This window comes from Poecilia latipinna, unplaced genomic scaffold (genome assembly GCF_001443285.1).
Source record: "Poecilia latipinna isolate Pla-1442-1.1 unplaced genomic scaffold, P_latipinna-1.0 Scaffold112, whole genome shotgun sequence".
Classification (NCBI taxonomy): Eukaryota; Metazoa; Chordata; class Actinopteri; order Cyprinodontiformes; family Poeciliidae; genus Poecilia; species Poecilia latipinna.
In genome coordinates, this window is record NW_015112728.1 from 93,550 (window position 1) to 116,248 (window position 22,699).

Genomic DNA, 22,699 nt, shown 5'->3' on the forward strand with positions numbered 1-22,699 from the left:
ATCCCTTGCTATACATGTTTAAACATTTTAGAATCAGACAGATTTTTTTTTACTATGGAACAGCCATTATTACAAAAGGAGAAGAATAATACAGATATAAAGAGTAAAAAAACAAACTTCGAGTCCGTTTTTTTTCCTTCGCCGCTCTGTGCTTCACGTTGTCACGGTTGCTAAGCAACATAACGCCGAGATGGAGGCTAAGCAGCTAGCCGGAGGCTACAGCTTCTCTCTTCTGGTCGTCCATATCCGTGGCCTTCGAAGGACCCGTCTTCCGTAGACCGGGCCGTTTCTCACAGACATAATAAAAGGACAGACGCCTAATGGAGCGCTCTCGTCTTATCAATACATATTTATATAAATATAAACATAAATAAACAATGATTAATACTGAATAATATTTGGCTACACATGTTTAGCGCACACACACACACATAGGTTTTTCTCATGTTTTCCAGCCGACGAGTTCTAGTTTAAGAGTGATTGGGTCCAAAATCCGATGCGAGATTCATCCGTGCTGTGCAGTGAATCCGTCTCTCCTTAAAGACATTTCTTCCTTCTTCCTCACATCGTGTCTTTAGGAAACCTTCAAAACAAAAACGGGAGATTTGGGAGGTATCTTACTTTGACAGAGTAAAATAAATAAATAATAGCTTGCCATTTGTGTAAACTTTGCTGGTGAATGTTATAACATGTAATGTTATGATTTTTATAATATGTATTATATTGTTTCATTTCTATAGTAGGCTCTTGTGTCAGATAATCAAAGTCAATGTTAGAGAATAAACTTTTTAAGATAATCTCGGTTAGTTTTCAGAGCGGGGGCTGAACACCAAACACTATAGCGCTATACCAGCTAGCATTAGCTGGTATTTCGCCAGTGGACATAAATACAGTATAGTAATATTCTAATCACAAAATATACACAATATTATGTCCATCTTTACTTGCGAAAAGTTGCCTGTCGAGCCCTCACGTCAATAGTCCGTCGATCTGATCAACAATATCCCGCAGTGCTGAGGCATCTTCTGCTGTTTTGGTCGAGCAAAGCAGGAGGGACTTTTGTTTGCGTCTCTTTTTTTGTTTGCTGCATTTGCTTTTTGTTTGCGTCATCTCTTCTTGTTTGCTGCATTTCATTGGTTTTTTGTTTGCATGTTTTCTCTGTTGCTGCGCATTTGCACCTGTCGGCCACCGTAGGAAAGAGGGATTGTCGCGTTGAGGACTAAGGCAATCTGTTTATCGCGCCCCCTAGTGGTGTATTTATTTAAGTGTGCTGTGCTGGTGGAGAGTTCTCAAATAAATTTGTAATTCAATACATTAATGTCTGTGTTTAAAAATTAGAAGCATTTTAAGTCATTTAAGCTCTGCTCTTCTGTATCGGCTGATAAATATCTGTCGGTATTGAAAGTGAAAATAGTGGATCGGTGCTTCCCGAAGTTTCAAATTAATTTCTTCCTTCGCTTTTTAATCCAAATTCAACTATAAACATGTCAACAGCGCCGACGTTAGAATCAGCAGTTGGGTTAGGTCAAAGGGTGGCCTGTAATTGGAAACGAAAAGAGATGTAATTTTCCTCTGACAACCTGAGCGAGAGTGTTGCCTCACCCCGTCTCAAGTCTTCCATCAGTTTTACCTCAGCAGAAAGCCCACAGACGAGCAGTAAAGGTTTGTGGATGAATTACTTACTGCTGTGAATATTTAACAGTCCCAGCTTTTATGTCCATGTTCTACAGCGTTTCTGCCCAGCGACTGCATCTAAACATTTTAGCTCAACATTATAATATATTTTCTTATTATTTTTGTCTTATTTTGTTATTTTATTGTATCCATTTTTGTAACTTGTCAAAGAACTGCAGATATGTTTGAGTTGTACATTTTAATAAAGGTCATTATCAATAATATGCATGCATGAGATTCTCTAGATCTTTCTGGGACATTAGTATTTTAATATCAGAAATGTTCTTCAGTTGATAAAAGGCTGACTTTGTTTCTGTCTTTATGTGTCTCAGAAGGTTCAGGTCAGAGTTCATCACTACATCCAGATTTCACACCTGATCATAAGCTTAAAGCTGATATCATCACCTGATTAAAGGCAGAGTAATCTTAGTTTGTGAATAAAAAAAAAAAAAGTAATTTAAAAAAATCTAAAACTTCTAAATTACACAGAAGAGTAAAGGTTTAGTCCCCTGACTCCACCCTAAACGTGGAGAAAACTGTGAACTTTTTTCTGTGCCTGCTGTAAAACTTTAATCCCTGGAACCGAGTTGGTCTTGTGAACATTTCCACACTTCCTGTGAGCCACCACACATTTCTAAATATAATTAATGAGAAGCTTGTTCCAACTTCTGGGGTTTTCTGTGCTCTTCAGGTCTGACGGGGCTGAAGAACATTGGCAACACTTGCTACATGAACGCTGCCCTCCAAGCCCTTTCCAACTGGTGAGTCCCGTCCTCTTCGCCGCATCAGCCTCTGAAAGAGTCGCTTTCTGACGGTTTCCCTCCATCTTGCTGTCCTTTTATCACACTTTCAGCACTCTTTTTCTGTATCCTCTTGCTTTTTTTTCATTATGTTCCCACTCGCTTCTTGCAGACGGTGAGAAATGACCACGACTGTGTTCATTTGGGAGATAGATGGCTGAGTGCGAGTTGGTGCACTGCACCATTTGAGAAGCCAGAAATGGCCTTTTGTAGTTCCCCGTGGGCTCTTGCATTACACATCAGCTCCTGCTCTATTCACTTCTGCATCTTTATTCTTTTTCTACTGTTTCCTTTGACTCTTCTGAGATTCTCTTTGTTTAAGTAGCCGTTTGGTTTGGGTAATTACAGCTCTGGAAAAAAAATAAAATGAAGAGCTCACTGCAGTGAACCCCATTGAAAACCTCCTGGTTTCTCCACCAAATATTGATTTCTGAACTCTTCCTGAGTTAAAGCATTAGTGCTGTTGTTTCTAAATGAATATGAACTTGTTTTCTTTGAAAGCACTGCATCTTTTTTTTATTATTTTGACCACTTCTCATTTTCTGCAAATAAACACTAAATTTTTGCTTTGAATTTCGGAGACATGTTGTCAGTAGTTCATAGAAGAAAAGAACTATGTACCTAGACCTACAAGGAGTAAAATCAGAGAAACTGACCATTTAAAGTTTTTCCAGAGCTGTATGTTAAAATTTTGACCTAAAGAAGAGGGTTACAGTTATGTTTTAACAATGTGAGAGTCTGAGTCGCAGGGGCATTTTCCTGTTCATTCTGCATCTGCTGAACAAAATCCCTTTGCCGTTTTCTTTTGTTAGCTTTGATGTTCTTTCGCTCTCACTTACATGAAACGTCTTCCCCGCATGGGATAGCGGCTATGGGAATTTTTGATAACACTTTGCAAGTGAAATAAGGTTTTATTTATATCCATGTAAAAAATACAGAATAGAGCAAGTATGGAACAATTGGAGGGAACTAAACCACTGCAGAGCTCCCTTCAAACAAAAATATTTTTGATTGCATCTTATAAATTATATATTTATTCTTTCTTTTCATGGCAGCCCCCCTTTGACACAGTTTTTTCTTGAATGTGGTGGTTTGGTAAAAACGGACAAGAAGCCTGCTCTCTGCAAAAGCTACCAGAAGCTGGTGTCAGACCTGTGGCACAAGAACAGGTTGGACATTATCGTCTGTTTCTCCCCCTTTTACTAATCTCTAATTATGTTTTTTTGCAAGCTACACTGAAAGTCCAGATGTAATTTTTAACACAACCTCACCACTTTGTGATAGATGCTTTCAGAGAAAACGTTTTGCAGAAGCTGGAATATAAATTATTTGCGCATATCTCTGCTTTTCTTTAAAAGCTGACTGTTTTCCCCTCTCATTGCAGACCCTCCTACGTCGTTCCCACCAACTTGTTCCAGGGGATCAAAGCCATAAACCCGATGTTTAGAGGGTATTCTCAGCAGGTAGGACGTGCTTCATGATGAAACCGGTGTGCAACATACAGTCTCATGCAAAACTTCTCCAAGTTTTACCACAAATATCAATTAATATTTTGGGTAATAAAGCTTTAGAAAGTAGCAGATAGTTGTGAAATTGAAGGCAGATTATATATAAGTTTTAAAATAAACAGGAAAAATAAAAATGTGAACCGTTTATAAAACACTTTACTCCCATATGATGAAGTATTAGAGCCAAACCAAGATGTTTTTTTTATAAATTATGAGAATATAGTCATAATAGTAGCAGAATAAAAACACAATAAAACAGGAAGAAAGTCGTGTTAAACTTTGCTAGAGTTACCAAGATCAGACAAAATCAGCTCGGCAAGTCTGTGAGGTTCATTAATAATACTAAAAAAATAAAATACTAATTTAATAATTTGATTCTTACCTTTTTTGTCAAACTAAAATTTTGTGTTATTCTTTTGAGTTCTCATAAAATTACTACTTTATTCTCCTAATATCATGACTTTATTGTCTATTATTTCGACTTTATTCTCTGAATTAAAAAGAAAATCTCAGAGCTTGGCCCTAATACTCTATCGTACTTTAGTACTGCTTCACTTTGATGCCCCAAAATAAAATCTTCAGAAGTAACCAAATTAGTAAACGGTTAAAAAAATAAAATAAAATAAAACTGCACATCACCCTCAGCAGGAATTGTCTACTTCCAAGTTAATAACTCAGATTTATCATTCCTCTGCACCCAAATCCACACCTCAACAGACAATTGCATGATTTGTGCTGATGCTATTTTTAAATGTAAAGTTGTGTCTTGGACACGCAAAGAATAATAAAAAATATTAAACCAAAGCTCGTCTTGTCTTCAGCCAGTGTGTGCAAGGATTTCACAGCTCTTTTCCTCCTGGCTTGCCAGAGTTTGTTTGGAAGAGTTGGGTGAGGAATATTCATTTGTCACGCCACGCTGAGCTGCAGGGCCTTAAATTTAGCATTGCTATGAATAAAGATAACATTCCAGCTCCTGGGAGAGGGAAGTTAATTTAGCTTGAAGGAGGCGATTGGATTTCTGAGGTTCGTTAAGTTTGATTACACGTTCAGCGGTGTTTGGTTTCGGATTTTGTGATCCAGAATTGGCATGAACAAGGAGGAAAAGTGGCTTTAGTGTGTAATTTCAGAAGAGTGTCTCTGGGAAAGCTTCACTCTGTCGGCTATGAAGTAATGCTTTGGTGAGTTTTAGCAGAGTGTCTGTGTTCTTAACAATTCATGTACCTAAAATTAAGGTCTTAAATTCATCAAGATATGCATGTTCACCTTAAATACGTTAATCACAGGTCTTAAATGTTGTCATGTCAGGGCTGTTTAGTGTTTTCTATGTTGTTTTTTTTTCTGTCACACAAAAGTCTGAGTTTTATGACTCGAGCCACTTGAGATTACTGGTAACTATCTGCTTATATACCACATTCTAGCTAGCTGGGTTTTATTTTAGACTTTTTTTTTTTTTACACCTGTCATATGTTAAATTGACAAAATTGGCGAAAACAAACAGACATTGTTTGTTTTCGCCACTGGATCACTCCTTTTGCCAACCTGTATGATGACATGTGGAAGAACAAAGCTGCTCTCAAGAGCCACAAACAAACCCCAGAAATGTTACAGTTTTCACCGTCGCCACTGCTGCTACTGGTACTGATCCCAAAGTAGCATTTAGTGGGACACAAACTCTGAAGTGGAAGGTTTAGTGGACTTGAAAGGAGACGTATTGTAAAACATGCAAAATTCACATTTTGCATGTTTTTCTACTTCCTCTTGGGCCTCTACTGCTTCTAAAAACAGCCAATGAAAGAACCGATCAGCCATATTTTGGCAATAAATTAGTTATTTAGTGTCTGAAAAATCAGATGTTTCCTAATATAATGTCACAAATCAGCAGCCACTGCCCTTCACCTAGCAATCCAAGTGAGCACATTTGGTGCTGTATGCACCATACAATGGCTGCTGGAAAAGATAAGTTGTTTTTTTTTTTTTGTTAACTTATCATCTAGAAACAACTTGCTGCGTTCTTGTTGGTTGTGCAGGAGGCTCCACTTCTGCTTTTCAAAGATGTATGGTTGTGTAATTGTGCGTCTGTTTGCAACCATTTTCATACGGAGTGTAAGCATTGAGTTTAGAGGAACATGGACAGCAGCAGCTTATTTGGATTTAACATGACAAGACACCCTAAAACAGCTCAAAGTAGGCCGAAGAGCCAGACTAAAATCTCATTATCTAAGAGTGACTTTTGAGAAATAAATGCAATGAACATAGGTCTTAAATTTCATTTGCGTTGGTCTTAAAAAGTCTTAAATTTGAGTTGATGCTTAAAGAAGCTCTGTTTATTTCTTTTGGTCGGAGTCAGGCATCAGTTAAATGTATTACAAAGTTGACCGTCTTTTTGTTTCGATCTCTGCTGAACCATTAGGATTCCCAGGAATTTCTGCGCTGCTTGATGGATCAACTTCACGAGGAGCTGAAAGAGTCTGTGCCGGAGCCCTCCGACCTTTCCACCAGCATCGCCATGGACGACAGCCCCGAGGAGGACAACCACAGCCAGTCGGACAACGACTTCCAGTCCTGCGAGTCCTGCGGCAGCAGCGTGCGGGCCGACAATGAGGTGCAGGGCGGCAGCGTCGTCATGGACAACACCAACGAGGCAGAGATGCTGATTCCTGAGCAGGATGAGATCCAGGCCAACAGGGAGTGGCAGAAGGAGAAGAACATGATTAATGATCTGTATCGCTCCGGGGTTAACGGCGTTATGGGGGGAAACAACGGAGACATCGACAAAGACGTTGACACCACCACAGACACCATGCCCATTATCAGCAGCCAAGGAGCCCTCAAGGTTCAGGGCAGAACATCAGGTAATATGTTGTATTACAGTGTTTGCCTCTGCTTTCCATATCACCCTACACTCTCTGCACAGGTGGCTTCTGAAGATAATCAGCTGCTCTAGACTTTGTTTATGGAAAACTGAATGCAAATGCATACCACCTTTTTAGACTTTTATTTATGGAAACTTTTTTTTTTGACATTCTTCACAATTATGCAATACCTAATGTTGGTGCTATCACACCTGCTGTTGTCATAGCAACCTTCCAGACCTCTCAGGTCTTCTGGTTCTGATTCTGCTCTGCATCCACAGAACCAGAACCAAACATGGAGAAGCAGCAGTTAGTTTTTATGCACCACCAATCTGGGACAAACTTCCAGAAAACTGCAAAACAGCCGAAACACTGAGTTTCTTTGAATCTAGACTAGAAGCCCACCTGTAATAACTGAAACACTGACCAACATTTTGATGTGTAAATGATGGCACTTGGAAAAATGTAATGTTCCAGTTATTCATTTTGTGAAAATCACTTTGAACTGCCTTCCTGTTCAAATATGTTATACTAATAAAATGTGATTTATTGATTGATAAAATCTCAGTGGTTGTAACATAAATGTTGTGCAAAGATTGTCGTTTTTGTATGATAGTTGATTACAGATCTTTAAATACCTTGAGGATTCAGATTTTGGCTGAGTCAACAATAGTCACCCCTCTGTTGCCAACTCAGCGACTTTCCTGCTATATTTAGCAACATTTCTGACAAAAAAATGTATATCAGCCAAAATCAGAATGGGTAGATCAGGCTTTTTAAAGATCGTAATCGGCGATCAGCCAGAAAACTGCAATCGGTGAAGCCCTACTTCACATTCAAGTGTCGGCCAATTGCTGATTGTTTTATTTGTTATTTATTTCAAACAGACAAAAGTAAAAACAAGAAAAAATTAAAATTCTAACAAATTATTATGCCCAATTGACATGCAATTTTACATTAAGTAAAGTAAATCATGAAAAATTTATCGGTCCACCCGTAGTTAAAATACCTCTGCAACTCACTGTAAATGTAGAATTCTTAACACCATTTCTTTTCCTTCAGATTGCTTTTCGGATATCCAAATGTCCAACATCACACGACCACAAAGTCCAGTCACTATAGAAGGACATATTCCCAAAATATCCAGCAGTCCTCTCAAAGCTACCTCCGGTTGGCTGAGCTTAAACCCTGCACACAAGAAAGGTACGGCGCTTCTGTTGCCCGCAGCTCAGCTCACAGTCATGATTAGAGCCGAATCACGCTGAGAGTTAAGAAGAGGAGATGTGAGTGGGACAGGATGGCAGGAATATCCTTGGCAAACCCGGTGTTTTCACATTTCTGCTTCTCGCAGCGGTCGCCACGTTCTCCCCGCCGAAGAACAAGCGACAGAGGAGATACCGCAGCGTCATCTCAGACGTCTTCGATGGGACCATTGTCAGTTCAGTTCAGTGCCTCACCTGTGATCGGGTCAGTGTGGCTGTTCTCTAATTGCTTATCCTCTAACACAGCCGTGTAAAAGGGCCGGTTGTTCCAGAATCTATTGATAAAACCCATTCACTAACTGATAAAATATCAATAAATACCTGTTAAAATTAAATATTGAAAGTCTTTTAACCCTCATAAGTCCCTCCTGGATTTCGCGATTGTTTTCGGGATTTTATTTCAGTCAAAATCACAGATTTTTTTTTTTTTTTTTGGTGCTCACTTAAAAATATTTGCAATTTTGCAATATTTGTGCTCATATATGACTTCCTGTCAATTGCTGATGGGAAGTGAGACATACTGCCGATTGACCTATTTTTCAAATTCTAGTTAACAGTTAACAGATTACTAAATAAATAAATTAATCCAATTAATCATTTCAGCCCTAAAGCACAGTTTTCTACAACTCAGTTAAATATTTTTGCAGTGTTTGCTGCCATGATGTGCCCATGGCTGAATGTTCAGTGTGTGGTCCATGGCTGCAGGTATCTGTGACCCTGGAGAACTTCCAGGATATCTCGTTGCCCATCCCGGGGAAGGAGGACCTGGCCAAGCTCCACTCGGCGTCCCACCAGACCTCCCTGGTGAAAGCCGGCTCCTGCGGGGAAGCTTACGCAGCTCAGGGCTGGATAGCATTTGTCATGGAGTATATCAGAAGGTTTGTGTAAAACGGCTGCGCTGACTTTGCCGGCAGTTGTTGTGTCCTGCAAGCTTGTGCCAAATGAACGTTTTTGTTTCTTTTCCAGCTGGTTCTGGGGTCCAGTGGTTACACTACAAGACTGCCTTGCTGCTTTCTTTGCCAGAGACGAACTAAAAGGTGAGTAAATTGGAGAAAAATCTGGCTTTTCATGTGCAAATGATTCCTGTTTTAAGAACAGCTTGTTCTTTGCTTGCAGGAGACAACATGTACAGCTGTGAAAAATGCAAAAAGTGAGTGAATGAAGTAGCTCTTCCTAAACTGAACTATTTTCCTGCAAAACAAAACTGCACCTATAATAATCTCTGCTAATCTTTGTTTCCTAGGTTAAGAAACGGAGTGAAATTCTGTAAAATGCAGAATTTACCAGAGGTACAGAAAATCCATTTAAAGGGGCAATATTATGTAAAATTGACTTTATTTCGAAGTTCACATCATGTCATAATGTTATGAAGTGTCGCTTTGATCCTTTCGTGCATTTTTGGGAAATCCTTTAATCTCCATGGCAACCATTCAGCTGTGCAAAAACGCCTAGGTGGATCTAGCTCCGCCTTCGAGACGCAGCTCCTCCTCTGAGCTGCAGTTCTGAGTTCTCACAGAGCACTCGGCTCCTTCAGACTAGCCAGCAGCAATTAGCAAACACTGGTGAAAACGTTAAGGGCAATGTGGTGATGACTTCCTGAAGGTGGAGTTTCAGAAAGAGCAGGAGTTTTTAAAGAGACAGAGACCTCTCTGGAGCTCTCTGTTAAATTTCAAGGAGTTAAATTAGGAAGTAAAATTTCATTTAAGCATTTTTATAACAAGTGAAGGTAACAGACACTTGATTTTACTATAAAATGATCCTATGTGGCTGGAAAACACATAATACTGACCCTTTAACCTCCGTCCTTATCCATATTGTAAGGAATGTTTCTTTTTGTGAAATAATCAAACTGAACTCCATGCGCTCCAGATCCTGTGTATTCACCTGAAGCGCTTTAGACACGAGCTGATGTACTCCACCAAGATAGGCACACACGTCTCATTCCCGCTCGAAGGCTTGGACCTGCAGCCGTTCCTGGCCAAAGACAGCTCGGCCCAGACCACCAACTACGACCTGCTGTCCGTCATCTGCCACCACGGCACTGCCAGCAGTGAGTGGGCACAGAAGCTCTGCCATCTACTGGCACGCAGAAAAAAACTCTCGCCGACTTGCTATGGTTTGTGAACGCTGTCTCGTTTTAGGTGGCCACTACATAGCGTACTGCAGGAACAGCGTGAATAATCTGTGGTATGAATTTGACGACCAAAGTGTGACCGAGGTGCCCGACTCGTGCGTCCAGAATGCAGAGGCTTATGTTCTGTTTTATAAGTAAGACACCAGAGTTCAACTTTTTCTTCTTTTCTGATTTTAATCAGTGCTGCTTTGACTCCTCGCTCACATCTGATTAACGTGTTTCTGCCGCAGAAAGAGCAGCGAGGACGCGCTGAAAGAACGTAGGAGGGTGACGGGGTTGTTGAGCATGATGGAGCCCAGCCTGCTGCAGTTCTACATCTCCAGGCAGTGGCTCAACAAATTCAGGACCTTTGCAGAGCCGGGCCCCATTTCCAATGATGACTTCCTTTGTGTTCATGGAGGTGCGCAAGTCATTCCCTCACTGAAAAACTCAGATCTGACAATTTCACTGCCAACTTGAAAAGCGTCTGTTTGTGCCCATCGTTTCCTAGTTTTATCAAGAACATTAAGGTTATAAAGAAATTAATCTATACAGGATGTCCTCTCATCCTTAAAAATGCTTAAATTTATGTATCTAAAATTAAGGCCTTAAAAATATCTTAGATTCATAAAACAAAATCACTGCAAAAACACAAAATCCTGCCAAGTATTTATGGGCTGGGTTCTAGTGCAAATATCTTAGTAGACTTGAAATGAGACAAAATTGACTTAAAAGTAAATTTTCAGCATTACATAGAAGCAATATTTAAGTCAATAACTCTTAAATGTTGATGAAAAACTACTTGCTCCGTTATTTCACTTATTGCTTGGGAAAAATGTTTTGTTGTAAGTGAAAATATCTGCCAATGGAGCGTCAATTTTAAGGAATTACTGACTTCAAACAAGCTCCTCTGTCTTGATGAAAAGTTACTTGTAAGTTAGTTTTCTTATTTCAAATATAAGATAAAACATTTTCACCAAAAACTAGACTAAAAATGCTTGGTAAGATTATGAGTTTTTGAAGTGAAGTTGGTCTTAAGAAAGTTAATCACGGATCTTAAATTTTGTCAGAGCAGGAATCTATGTAGTTTTTTTTTCTTTTTCCTTTTCTGTCACCCAAAACTTTAGAGTCGGGCGCAGATATCGTCATTGAGTCAGTTGAGGTCATCAATATATATCAATAATTGAGGGCACCAGTAGCAAGTAGCTAATATACCCTTGCCAGCTTGCTATGTAGTTTTTTTTCCTGTTATTATGGGTAAGTGCAAATTTATCGCCAGTTAGCTGGTCGCCGTTTATATTTGCTGTTTGCTCTGTAGTTTTCAATTCTCACAAAAAAAAAAAAATACACAGAGCTAATATAAAATATGCAATTTTGTTTTGTAGATTTCTGCTTTGATGCAGGTCTTAAATTTCATTCATGATGGTCTCAAAAAGTCTGAAGTTGGTGAAACCTGCAGAAACCCTACAATAAAGCGCATGCAAAAACAGAAATACCTGCAGGTTGCTACATCATGTCTTACAGAGATAATATCAGAGCAGTAAAACTAAGATCGTCTCTGGGCAAAGCAGCCGGCTCTAGTGTTTCCGACAGAGCATAACAGTTTCTCACCTTCAGAAATGTATTTTCAGGCAAGCTGTGGCAGCATATGTCCTCAGGAAGTGGTTTTCTATAATAATACCTTCATATGGTTGGTTGTCCTCTTGCTTTTTTATTTGAAAATGTTCACTTGAATTTTAATCATCTTAGATAAAAGATGAGGATTCAAACATTCGCTACCCTGAAAGCTAATGACTTATCCTGATTATTATGACTACTAGAATCTCATACACACAAAATACTAAAATTGCACATTTTATACTACTAAAATGTCACACAAGCATACACACACACAAAATACCAAAATATCACATGCGCATACAATTTTTCTCTCTCTCACACACAAAATACTAAAATTTAGCGTACACTATTAAAATATCATGCGCATACAATTTTTCTTTCACACACACGCAAAATTCTAAAATTGCGCATATACACTATTAAAATATCACACATGCATACAATTTTTTTTGTCACACGCCTACACAAAAGACTAAGATTGCACATATAAACTAATAAAATATTGCACGCACATGCATTTTTTTTCTCTCTCGCACACACAGAGGTCTAAAATTGTACATATGCACTACTAAAATATCACACACACACACACAGAGCATACAGACATACTATTCTGAATGATAGGTCGAAAATGTGTGTAAACTAACACTAGGCTGAATGAATTAAAGAATTAATGGGGATGAGACTTGGATTTTTCTGTGTGAGAGGCTCCTTTTTGTATGTGTGAGAGCGTCACGGAAGAGGAGGGGCATAATTTGGAGATCAGACCCAAATTATGCCCCTCATAATTGGGAGATCTCACACATACAAAAAATGAGTTCATCGCACAGAGAAATTCAAGTCTCATTCATTCATTCATTCATTCAGCCTAGTGTTAGTTCACACACACACGCACACATTTTCGACCTATCATTCAGAATAGTACGTCTGTATGCTTTGTGTGTGTGTGTGTGTGCATGCAATATTTTATTAGTTTATATGTGCAATCTTAGTCTCTTATGTATGTCAGAGAAAATTGTATGCGTGTGATATGTTAACAGTGTATATGTGCAATTTTAGTATTTTGTGTGTGTGTGTGTGTGCGTGCGTGTGTGTGTGTGTGTACAAGTCTTTAGTAGTGTGTGAGAGACAAAACGTAGTTTTTGTCCTAATTGGCTCCTCATACTACACTGCTTTTCTTGAATAGTCTGAAAAACCGGTGCACCCGGAGAAAAATGTTCCTTCCCATTTACAGTGTGTTAAAGAAAGAAACAGTGTTCAGTACAGTATTAATTAATGAGTGAATCTAAATTTGGTTGATCGTAATAATTGACTTGGTAGGTGGTCAAACCGGAGTTTTCTCTTGTATGGAGAGGGCAGATTGTCTTTCCATGAATGTAAGATGTTAAATTTTCGTGACATGCTGAATTAAAAGCCCAGCTGGGCTCCAAGGGTTAAAGCCCGGCCACCAGGTGTATATGCCTCTTGGATGTTATACTCACACCTCATAGTATACGGTTGCCTTTAATCGATAATTCGGGAACTTTACTGTTCCCATCTGTGGTGGCTTTCCTGCCAGGTTGCCCGTTGCCTGTTTTCCCGCTCGGTTTCTGTGAGAAATACTGCCTGCCTGCTGGTTTAAAAGGTGGCATTTTAGGCTTCGTTTTTGGTTCTGGCTTATACTTTAAGTGTCCGGTTGTTGTGAAGTCATCTTTAAAGTCTGGCTGTATCTTGCCTTCACCAAGAATCAAAATTCTTCGATCGCTAATTGACTGTGTTTTGGGTGTCTGCATGGTTATTTTGTCAGTGGTGGATGGTAGAAGTTCGAGTGTTTTATTGGTGGTTTGTGTCTCAGATTTGCTTTGAACTTTAGGCCCTTCCAAAACAATATAATCTCTTACCTTAGCCACTTTGTTCTTCATGGATTCCTTGAAATTCTCGTGTTTCATCCTCTCACTGAGGTACAGTTCTCTCAATTTCGATCTTTGGTTGGTGACTTCTTTGATGTGTTGTTGATCCGTCTCCCTGCTTTTGGTTAGTACCTTTATTTGACCTTTTAAGGATTGATTTTCTTTCCTCAGGTCTCTAATTATAAAATCAGACACTGCATTGTCAAAACCTTTTTTCACAACCACTGCCTCTCTCTCCTGTTTAGCCTGTATCTCCAGGAGCTTGCTCACCTGCCGATCTTTTTTCAACAGACGGTTTACTAATTCCTTGTTTCGCTCTTTCTCCTCAGCTAAAACGCCGGAAGTTAGATCGATCCTTGCTTTAAACTCTAGCTTAGTTCTTTCTATGGCTTCCTCCATTGGAGTTTTTTTAAGTTTCTTCTCAATGGCTTTTCTTTCCTTCTCTCCCTCTTTCAGCTTCATTTCCAGAGATCTTATCTTGCTCTCAAGAAGTCTGGACTTCTCTTTTTCATTGAAAATGTCAGTGTTCTTCATGCCGATTTTGTTATTTATCCGGGACACCTCAATCTCAAGTTTTTTCACTTCATTTTGATACTTTTCAATCTTCATATTGCATGCTGGGATTAGAGACATCACATGCTTTTTTTCTGCCAGCAACTTGTCAATCTGCTGTTTTGAGTCTCTGATGACTTTTTTTAAAGTGGTTTGAAGCTCTTTCACTTTGTTTTTATATTGCTTTATGTCTGACAACAACTGATTCCTCTGTGAGCCGCGTTGCTCTATCTCTTGTTTTAACTTTGGGATTTGCTCAGTTTCCAGGTATTTGTTCTGTTTGAGAGACCAATTTAGGTCTTTGGTGATTGAATCGATTTTCTCCTGTAAAAGCCCGATTTGCTTATGAGCATTTTCCAAATCCTGCTGTCTTGTGCTCTCCTTGATTAATATTCCAGCTCTTTCTCTAAACCTGTTTAGCCAGTCCAGAACCAAGAGAACCAGCTCATCTCTAGTCATTTGTTTAATTTGTGACTGTGTTAACAAATCACTCTCAGTTGACAACATTTTGATGGTCCGAGCGTTGTATCGAAAAATCTGCGAAACAAAAGCAGTATTAAATCCAAGACGGAAAAAGCGCACTTCGTGTGCCTCCTTGTAGAGTTCTGTGACTTTAATTCAGATGCAGTACATTCAAGTGTTACGTCTTTTGTGACATCATAACACTTTGACATCATCAGATTCCATCATTGGAATAATTTGATGTGTGCTATGTTGCTAGGCAACATCAAAGCCAGCTCCAGTAAAACCTAAAAACACAGTTACAACTGTAGATAACAACTTTAGCTGTAGGATTTAGGAATTTTGTATACACAAATATCACAATTAAGTAATTATTAGCTTTTATTATTTTCTTTGTCTAATCAAGGAATGATTCTTTTTAATTGAATTTGAGTCAGTGACGTATTATGCAGTGTGAGGGTTCTTACATAAACCAGCCAGAGAGACGCTGAATGGAATTGAAAAATAGTCTTAATTTATTACAAAAAAGTTCAAAAAATAATTAAACAATAAGGAATTGGGCCCAAAAACTGAGGTCAACATAACAAACTACAACTCAGGTGGTAACACAAAGAACTCGAGCACAAAACTGACCTAACAAGACATGAGGGGAACTTAAATAGATCAGACCACTGCTGACACACAAGGGGTAATTAAACATACAAAAACTTAAACAAATACTAGTCAATATAATACCAACTCTTTAAATTAAACAAACATTAGAATTAAACTACCACATAGAAGAAACATTAAAGAAATAGTCAAATAAAATTGAAGAAAACCAAATTTCCTCGTCCCCTGGCAAACAGTTGGAACGGCCCGCTGAGGAGGTTTGCCAGCCGTATATGGATGTCAATTAGCTGGAGCTCTTCTGTGACCCTCCAGCAGCTCCAAAGGAAACTGGTCACTCAAACAAATAAATCAATTTGTTGCTTTCCAGTTCTTCATATGTATAAAGAACTGACAAATAAATTTAACTAAATGTTTGCACGGCAAATAGTTAACTAAAAAGTCAAGCTAATTAAAATAATTTTCAAATTAATTATCATTAGTGATATTTCTGTTTGTGGCTCTATAAGGCTCTGTCATGAAGTCTCAGCCATAAAGCTACCTAAAAAAGTTTTTTATTATAATTTTTGTGGTTAACGCAGTAGAACCAAGAAATATTGCGATAAAACTCAAAATAACCCAATAACAGTCTTACCAGCTTGCCCTTCTGAAGACCAAAAAAGCAAAAACATTTAGTGTAATTTTATTTAGATGTGAATGAAAAGATAGAAAATAAACTATTTGTTCCCCGTTTAATAGACTTTATTCAATATATTTTTCCATAACAGTATGATTTGTGTTAAAGTGCCTTCTGAAAACCCTAAGGGAACAGTTCCCTTACTGTTGGCTTCATTAAAATTCAGACTAGTCACAGTCATTGATAACGTCCAGTACACACATAACAGTATTATATGCAATTGTGCTGTTCACATATGGTCCCTAATTACCATAAATATGCTGTTAACATATATCTTATATAATACACATCCATTTACAATGGAAGAAAGAAAGGTGAAGATTGTGCAAAGACAGAAAAAGCAACCGTCATACGAGATATTCCACTTGGCCCCTGCAACACTGAGAATAACAGTAATATGTATTAAACTTAATCCACTATACAACGGTAAATGCATTTGGGTTCAGTCAGATGCATAACTTTCTTCCCAGTCTCCAGAGGAGAGTACATTCTCACAGCCTTGTGCTTCTTGCTAAAACAGACCTGGCACAACGGCCAGAGGATTAAATAGATTCATTCTTAATCTCAGAACATTCAGGCCAACGACTCATTCACAGAAATCAACAAATAGAAATTGCATTATGCCTCAATAAATTATTATTTTTTTTTTTTTACATTTAATTTTTACAAACATCTAGGCTCTATAAAAGGTTTCACACAAAAGAAATGGATTGCTCTGGTCCTGGTTCTCTTTCTTTGGCAGACAAGGCCACTATAAATAAACTTTATTCTGCTGAGTACTTTTACAAACGTATTACAACGTAATACAGAGAAAGATGACGCCACATTGAAATAAATGAATCTGCAAATGCTGGAAGCTAAATAAATATGTTCTTATGTGCGCGAATATTCACTCTCTATCGATGTTTAAACTCACTTGTTGGGATCGCGCGAGTACTGGGAACAAATACGAGCCAGCGCTAAACAAAACAGGTTTTCACAAGAGCTTGTTGTCACGAGGGAAGACGTTGCAGAATGTAATAAAAACATGCTTTATCTGTGGCATTGTTCATTAAAATGGCACATTTCTAATGTATTAAAATTAAATACGATCGGTTCACTTAATGATATTATTAGCGATTCAGTAAGTACTTTTACTTTTAATACTTCAGTATTTTTAAAAGCCAGTATTTTTTTACTTTTACTTAAGTACAAATGTTAATGTGGTAGTTTTTCTTTTTCTTGAGTACATTTTTGTCTGTGTATTTGTACTTTTACTTAAGTAAACTTTTTGAGTACTTTCTCCACCACTGATAATTAGAGCCCTGTGTAGCTTTCAAGTGCCTCTTAATCACACTGTTCATTGTCTTGACTTGTCACAGTTAAATCTACTGCTGTGAAGCTTTTCTGCAGAATATCTGCAGCCCTGTAGTGTCAACCTTGTTTTCCGATGTTAAACAAGTTTTAACTGCATTTGCATAAAGCAACAAAGACGGAAATATTTTATATTTTAATCAGTTTTAAGCGTGAAAAGTTAAAATATACACTTGTTGTCCTCATTTTTAATTCTAAAGTTATAGATAATTTCATATATATTTAATAATGAAGGTTGAACTTTTGCTATAATTTTTTTTTTTTTGTGCAAAAGTTGAACCTTCATTGTATTTTTTAAATGGCTTTTTTGTTGTTTTTATGAGATTGGCAAGTTGCTCCAGCTGTTTAAATTTGGACTAGGGCTGCATAATATTAGAAAAACTGACATTGCTTTTTTTTTCTGCCAGCAGTGAGTGGGCAGTAGCTCATCTGCTGCTGTGAGACTCTGTCAAACTGACTAAATATTACAAAACAGGTTCATAATACTTGGAACATATTGGCCAACAATTACTGCTTTCCAAAGAGTCATTTGCAGTGTGAATATTGCACACATTGACATTATGATGGTGACATATTTGTGCTATATTGTGTATTCATGATTTAGATTTCATTAAAGAAGGTTCAAAGAGTAAAACATTGTGAAACATTAGATGTAAAGATATTCTTAAGTTTTGTCATTCTGTGGGACTCTTATTCTGAGCCACAGAAAACAGTAAATGTCAGGTTTTAGAGGCTCCTATGAACTATAAATAAATTTTTAGCAAGATTGATTTCTTCCTCGTAAAGGATTATTGAGTTTTATTAATTGAAAATTAATATATTGCAAGTATTTCACCTGCAAAATTATGTTATGAAGCACACTCCAATGAATCATTTCAAAACTTTCGTTACCTAGCAACCCTAGCGAAGTCCAGCCCATTACCCGGCAACCCCATCTGAGATCCAGTATGTTGGGTCAACTTGTTTTATCAATGCGTGCGCTGTACAATGGCTGCTGGAAAAGACGAGTGTTTTGTTGCTGACTTACCATCCAGAAGCCACTTGCTGCATTCTTGTTCATTGTGCTGCAGGCTCCACTTTTGCTTTTCAAAGATGTACTGTTGTGTAATTCTGCATCGAGTTCAGGAAATCAATATTTGGTGGAATAACCAGGAGGTTCTCAACGGGGTTTAGTGCAGTTTGCTCTTAGTTTTTTCCAGAGCTGAATATGGACACACATACACACACAGCCATAAATGCACACTTACACATATAACCACCATGTAATCAGTGCCTGTGAGAGTTCAGGGTGTTTATTGTCTTTGGGAAGAAGCAGTTTTTGAGTCTGTTTGTTTTGTTTTTGTTTTATCAGGCGTGCCACCCAGCAAAGCGTCGTACATCGACGACCTGGTGATGATGCTGCCCCAGAACGTGTGGGACCACCTTTACAGCAGGTACGCCCTGTAAAGGTCCCGTCTGGCTGCGGTTGTGTTTGCCTTTTGGAGTGCACTGCAAAAACACCAAATCTTACCAAGTATTTTTAGCCTAGTTTCTAGCCCAGTTATTTTATTACCCTTGAAATAAGACAAAACTAACTTACAAGCATCTTTTCAGCAAGGTGTAGGAGTTTGTCTTAACCCTTTAAGGCCTAAGTTTCAAATCTCCGCCTGGATATTTTTGCTTTTATTAATTGTAAACAGTTCTTTTAATGTCCTTTGAGTAAATATATTTGCCCATTTGTCCATAACAACTGTAACTTTCAGTATCTAGCGGTTATTTTCTCAATTTACCGACTATTAAGAGCGCCCCTCAGATTAATTTCACTCCCTGCTACGGCGGGGTGAAATTACCGTAATAACCTGGTGTTGGATGGAAAGGGCAACGTCTCCCCTGTCAGAAACCGTTGGAAGTTTTCAGATAGCGCAACGTGTGGTGGAAATACGGTACTGCAAATTTGGCTGGATCGTCGCCGACACGTTTGGTCTAGAAGGCTTAAGTGAATAATTCTTTAATATTGGTGAGAAGTACTAGATTCATTTGCAGATATTTTCACCCATCACATGGGACAAATGTCTTGTTATAAGTCAAATAATCTGCCAATGGAATTAGTACTTTTTCCAACAATATTTACTTAAAACAAGCTTCTATATTGTGCTGATAAGCTACTTTTAAATGACTTTATTGCAGGTTTCCTCAGATATTTGCAGTAAAACTCGTCAGAGAATACTGTGTGTGTTTACCGAACCCGTGTGTTTGCCTGCAGGTACGGAGGGGGCCCTGCTGTCAACCACCTGTACGTTTGCCACACGTGCCAGATCGAGATAGAAAAACTGGAAAAGCGGCGCAAATCGGAGCTGGACCTGTTTGTCCGGGTGAGCCCTTCGCTCCGTTTGTTTGAAATCATCTGATAGCGCCTGGCTAAGCAGCGAAGACGAAGCAGAAGCTGTTTTGGGTGTGAATGATAATGCATTGTGTGCCTCCGAGCAGCCAGGACTAATGGGTGCATTCAGGCCCTTCCTCCAGTCTTTTTGTAACCAGTTGATGAGATGAGAAGGAGTGAGTCCGATAAAAGCCTTATCATTAATGGATGGAGACAGATGCAGCTGTTAGTGCCTCGCTCACTCAGGCGCTGCTCCAAGGAGAAATAAATGCATTATACGTGTGAATTGGAGGAAAAAACAGGAAGACTGAAATAACCGCGAGTCTTTTTCTGTGAAACATTAAAACTGGTGCAGTGTGGTGTCAGGACTGTCTTCTAATTGGAGGAACTACCAGAGAGAATTAATTAGGTTTTTCATCTGTTCTCTTCTAAATCCTTTCATCCTCAAATATGTTTTACCCCCACCCATCTTACGTTCCCTTTCCTCCCTCTTGTCTCCATCACTCGCTCCTCCCCCACTTCCTCTCTGCCGCTCCCCCCTCCCTGTAGCTCAACAAGGCGTTCCAGGAGGAGGAGTCTCCGGTGGTCATATACTGCATCAGCATGCAGTGGTTTCGTGAGTGGGAGGGCTTTGTCAAAGGAAAAGACAATGGTAAATGGACTGAAGTCTTTCCTTTCCTCCCCCCTGTCCCGTTTAAATGTCTACTTAAAAGGTCATATGAAGATTGAATAAAAACTGATGTGTGCTGATGATTAAAATGTGGGAAATATTTCATCCTGAAGTAAGGAACTGGTGTGGATAAATTGTGAATAGAATATTTCTTGTTTGTGGATGTAATTAATTTAGCAGAAAAAAAAATCCCTCCTGATGTTTCATCAGAGAACTTCCTGAGTCCCCTGAGTCAGGATTCTGTCATGCTGCAGCAAAATGAAGTGTCAGAATACATTTCATTTTCTAGGCTTCCCTCACTTTGTATTGTCATTTCTATTCATAATGACTTGCATTTGGAGCGTTTGGGAAAGCCTCTTTTTTATTTATTTCTGTTTTCTCTGACTTCTGCTCCTCTGATATTTGCGTTCTCTCAGTAACTAACGGGAAGTCGGCTTCACTTTTCTTAGAACGACAGAAACGTTTGGCATTTTAACACGTTTGCTCTTTGTGTCAGCTACAATTAAAATATGTCTTTAAAGACACATCATGTGTGCGAGTTACTGCTGTGGATATTAAACACTTGTTTCTCCTTCTCATCTGTCGTTTTTAAGATCCTCCAGGACCGATTGATAATTCCAAAATATCCGTTAACAAGAACGGACATTTTATCCTCAAACAAGGTATGAACAAGATGTACACCGCATAAAAAAACGACATAAAATCAGGTTAACCTTTTCTAGATGAGTTGTGATTTTCTTTTTCTGCTTATTTTTTTAATGTCTTTTTCAAAGTCAGAGGTTTGAAGTGCCTCTAGGCAACATCTGAGCTAAATTTGAGTCACACCTGTGGATGTATTTCTCATGATATCACACCAGGAAACACAAGGTATCATTGTGGGAAAATCACAAGAACTCAACCAAAATATCAGAAATTTGATCTTCAAAACTCTAGATCAACCACAAGTCCGGGGTTTAAAACTCATTTTCATTTTTGGGTCATATCAAGATCATAAATGTCCTCAAAGGACCACTCAGAACTATATTATCAAACTGTTAACGTGTTAAGAGTTTGATAAATACTTCTTAAAATGGAAAATTACTGAAATTCTTTTCACATTTATGTATTTAGATAAAAACTGTTTTGATTTGATTGATAAAATGCATAAACACACATGTTATCTTGAACATTCTCAGGAGTCTAGAGGGCCGCATAAAAAGCTGCAGCGGGCCGGATTTGGCCCCCGGACCTTGAGTTTGACTCCATGTTGTCATGTTCATTTGTTCAGATAATTACATACAAGTATCAGCAGGATGCTAATGTCCAGCCATGGATTCTGATGGATGTGTTTTAGTGCAAAATGGGCCTGGCTTCAGCCAGGATGATGCTGGCTGAAGCTGCTAAGAGTTTCATTCTCCTCAAACAAATCCTATGCTGACTGGTGCTAAAAGGACACTCAAAGAAGAAGAAATGACTCCAAACCAAAGTAAAAAAAAAAAAAAGAAATCAAGATTGAAATTGGGAAAAGACGGGAAGGTTGCAAGCTTGACGACACCGTCTCCAAAACATTAATAAGGAAGTTAAAGCTTAGGCAAAAATCAGTCTTCTGCATGTAAATGGACAAGGATGCTAAGCAGACAGCGACATTAGTTTCAAATTGGCTTAAAGCTGCAGTATGTAACTTTTATGAAAATTAGACTTTTTTATATCTTTGTTAAAATTGTCATTATGTTGTGACAATTTGGTATGAGACAGATAATCAGTGGAATAATTGAGCTCATCGGCCTTCTCCCAATTCTAACTAAAACATCAAATCAGAGTCAGGAGGCGGGTCTTAGCGCGGCTCATCCCAAACCCCGCCTTCGCTTTTTGTGATGAATGCTAGGCTAATTAGCATAGCCACCAACAACGGCTGGGAAATGGTTTTCCTGTAATGGTAAGTTGTTTCTCCACCATGAGGTTTATCGACAGCGCTAAGACCCGCCTCCTGGCTCTGATTGGTTGTTTTTGGTCGGGACGGATGCACCTCTTCTTCAGACAGTAAAAGTAGCTCTTCACAGATTATCTGTCTCATAAACTGTTACAACATGATGACAGTTTTATCAAATATGTTAAAAACTTATATATTTTTTTTTAATAAAAGTTACATACTGCAGGGTTTCACCCAGAAAACTTGTTACGCCTGGTGGTTGGGTGCTAGGGCAGTCATTCATCCAGCAGCCCGTCTTGTTTTTGAGTTAAAAAATGTTTAAAATTGACTGAAAATTTTTAAATATCACTTGATAATCATGTGTTATTGAAAGATTGGAAGATTAATACCC

The 22,699-nt window shown here is 38.5% G+C and overlaps 1 protein-coding gene across 2 annotated transcripts in view; it reads left to right on the plus strand.

Annotated features, from left to right (window-relative positions):
* Nucleotides 1–22,699, plus strand: part of usp33 (ubiquitin specific peptidase 33) — a 39,842-nt gene that overhangs the window by 15,559 nt on the left and 1,584 nt on the right. The window contains exons 7-23 of one of the 2 annotated variants that reach the window (XM_015027998.1): nt 2,366–2,435; nt 3,530–3,643; nt 3,859–3,937; nt 6,393–6,834; nt 7,897–8,037; nt 8,186–8,301; nt 8,802–8,974; nt 9,063–9,133; nt 9,213–9,246; nt 9,340–9,385; nt 9,966–10,146; nt 10,238–10,364; nt 10,461–10,630; nt 18,722–18,803; nt 19,613–19,721; nt 20,279–20,381; nt 20,993–21,061. In XM_015027998.1, coding sequence (XP_014883484.1) covers nt 2,366–2,435; nt 3,530–3,643; nt 3,859–3,937; nt 6,393–6,834; nt 7,897–8,037; nt 8,186–8,301; nt 8,802–8,974; nt 9,063–9,133; nt 9,213–9,246; nt 9,340–9,385; nt 9,966–10,146; nt 10,238–10,364; nt 10,461–10,630; nt 18,722–18,803; nt 19,613–19,721; nt 20,279–20,381; nt 20,993–21,061 — 2,127 coding nt within the window. The remainder of the gene's footprint in view (nt 1–2,365; nt 2,436–3,529; nt 3,644–3,858; nt 3,938–6,392; nt 6,835–7,896; nt 8,038–8,185; nt 8,302–8,801; nt 8,975–9,062; nt 9,134–9,212; nt 9,247–9,339; nt 9,386–9,965; nt 10,147–10,237; nt 10,365–10,460; nt 10,631–18,721; nt 18,804–19,612; nt 19,722–20,278; nt 20,382–20,992; nt 21,062–22,699) is intronic. The other variant, XM_015027999.1, reaches the window with a different exon arrangement.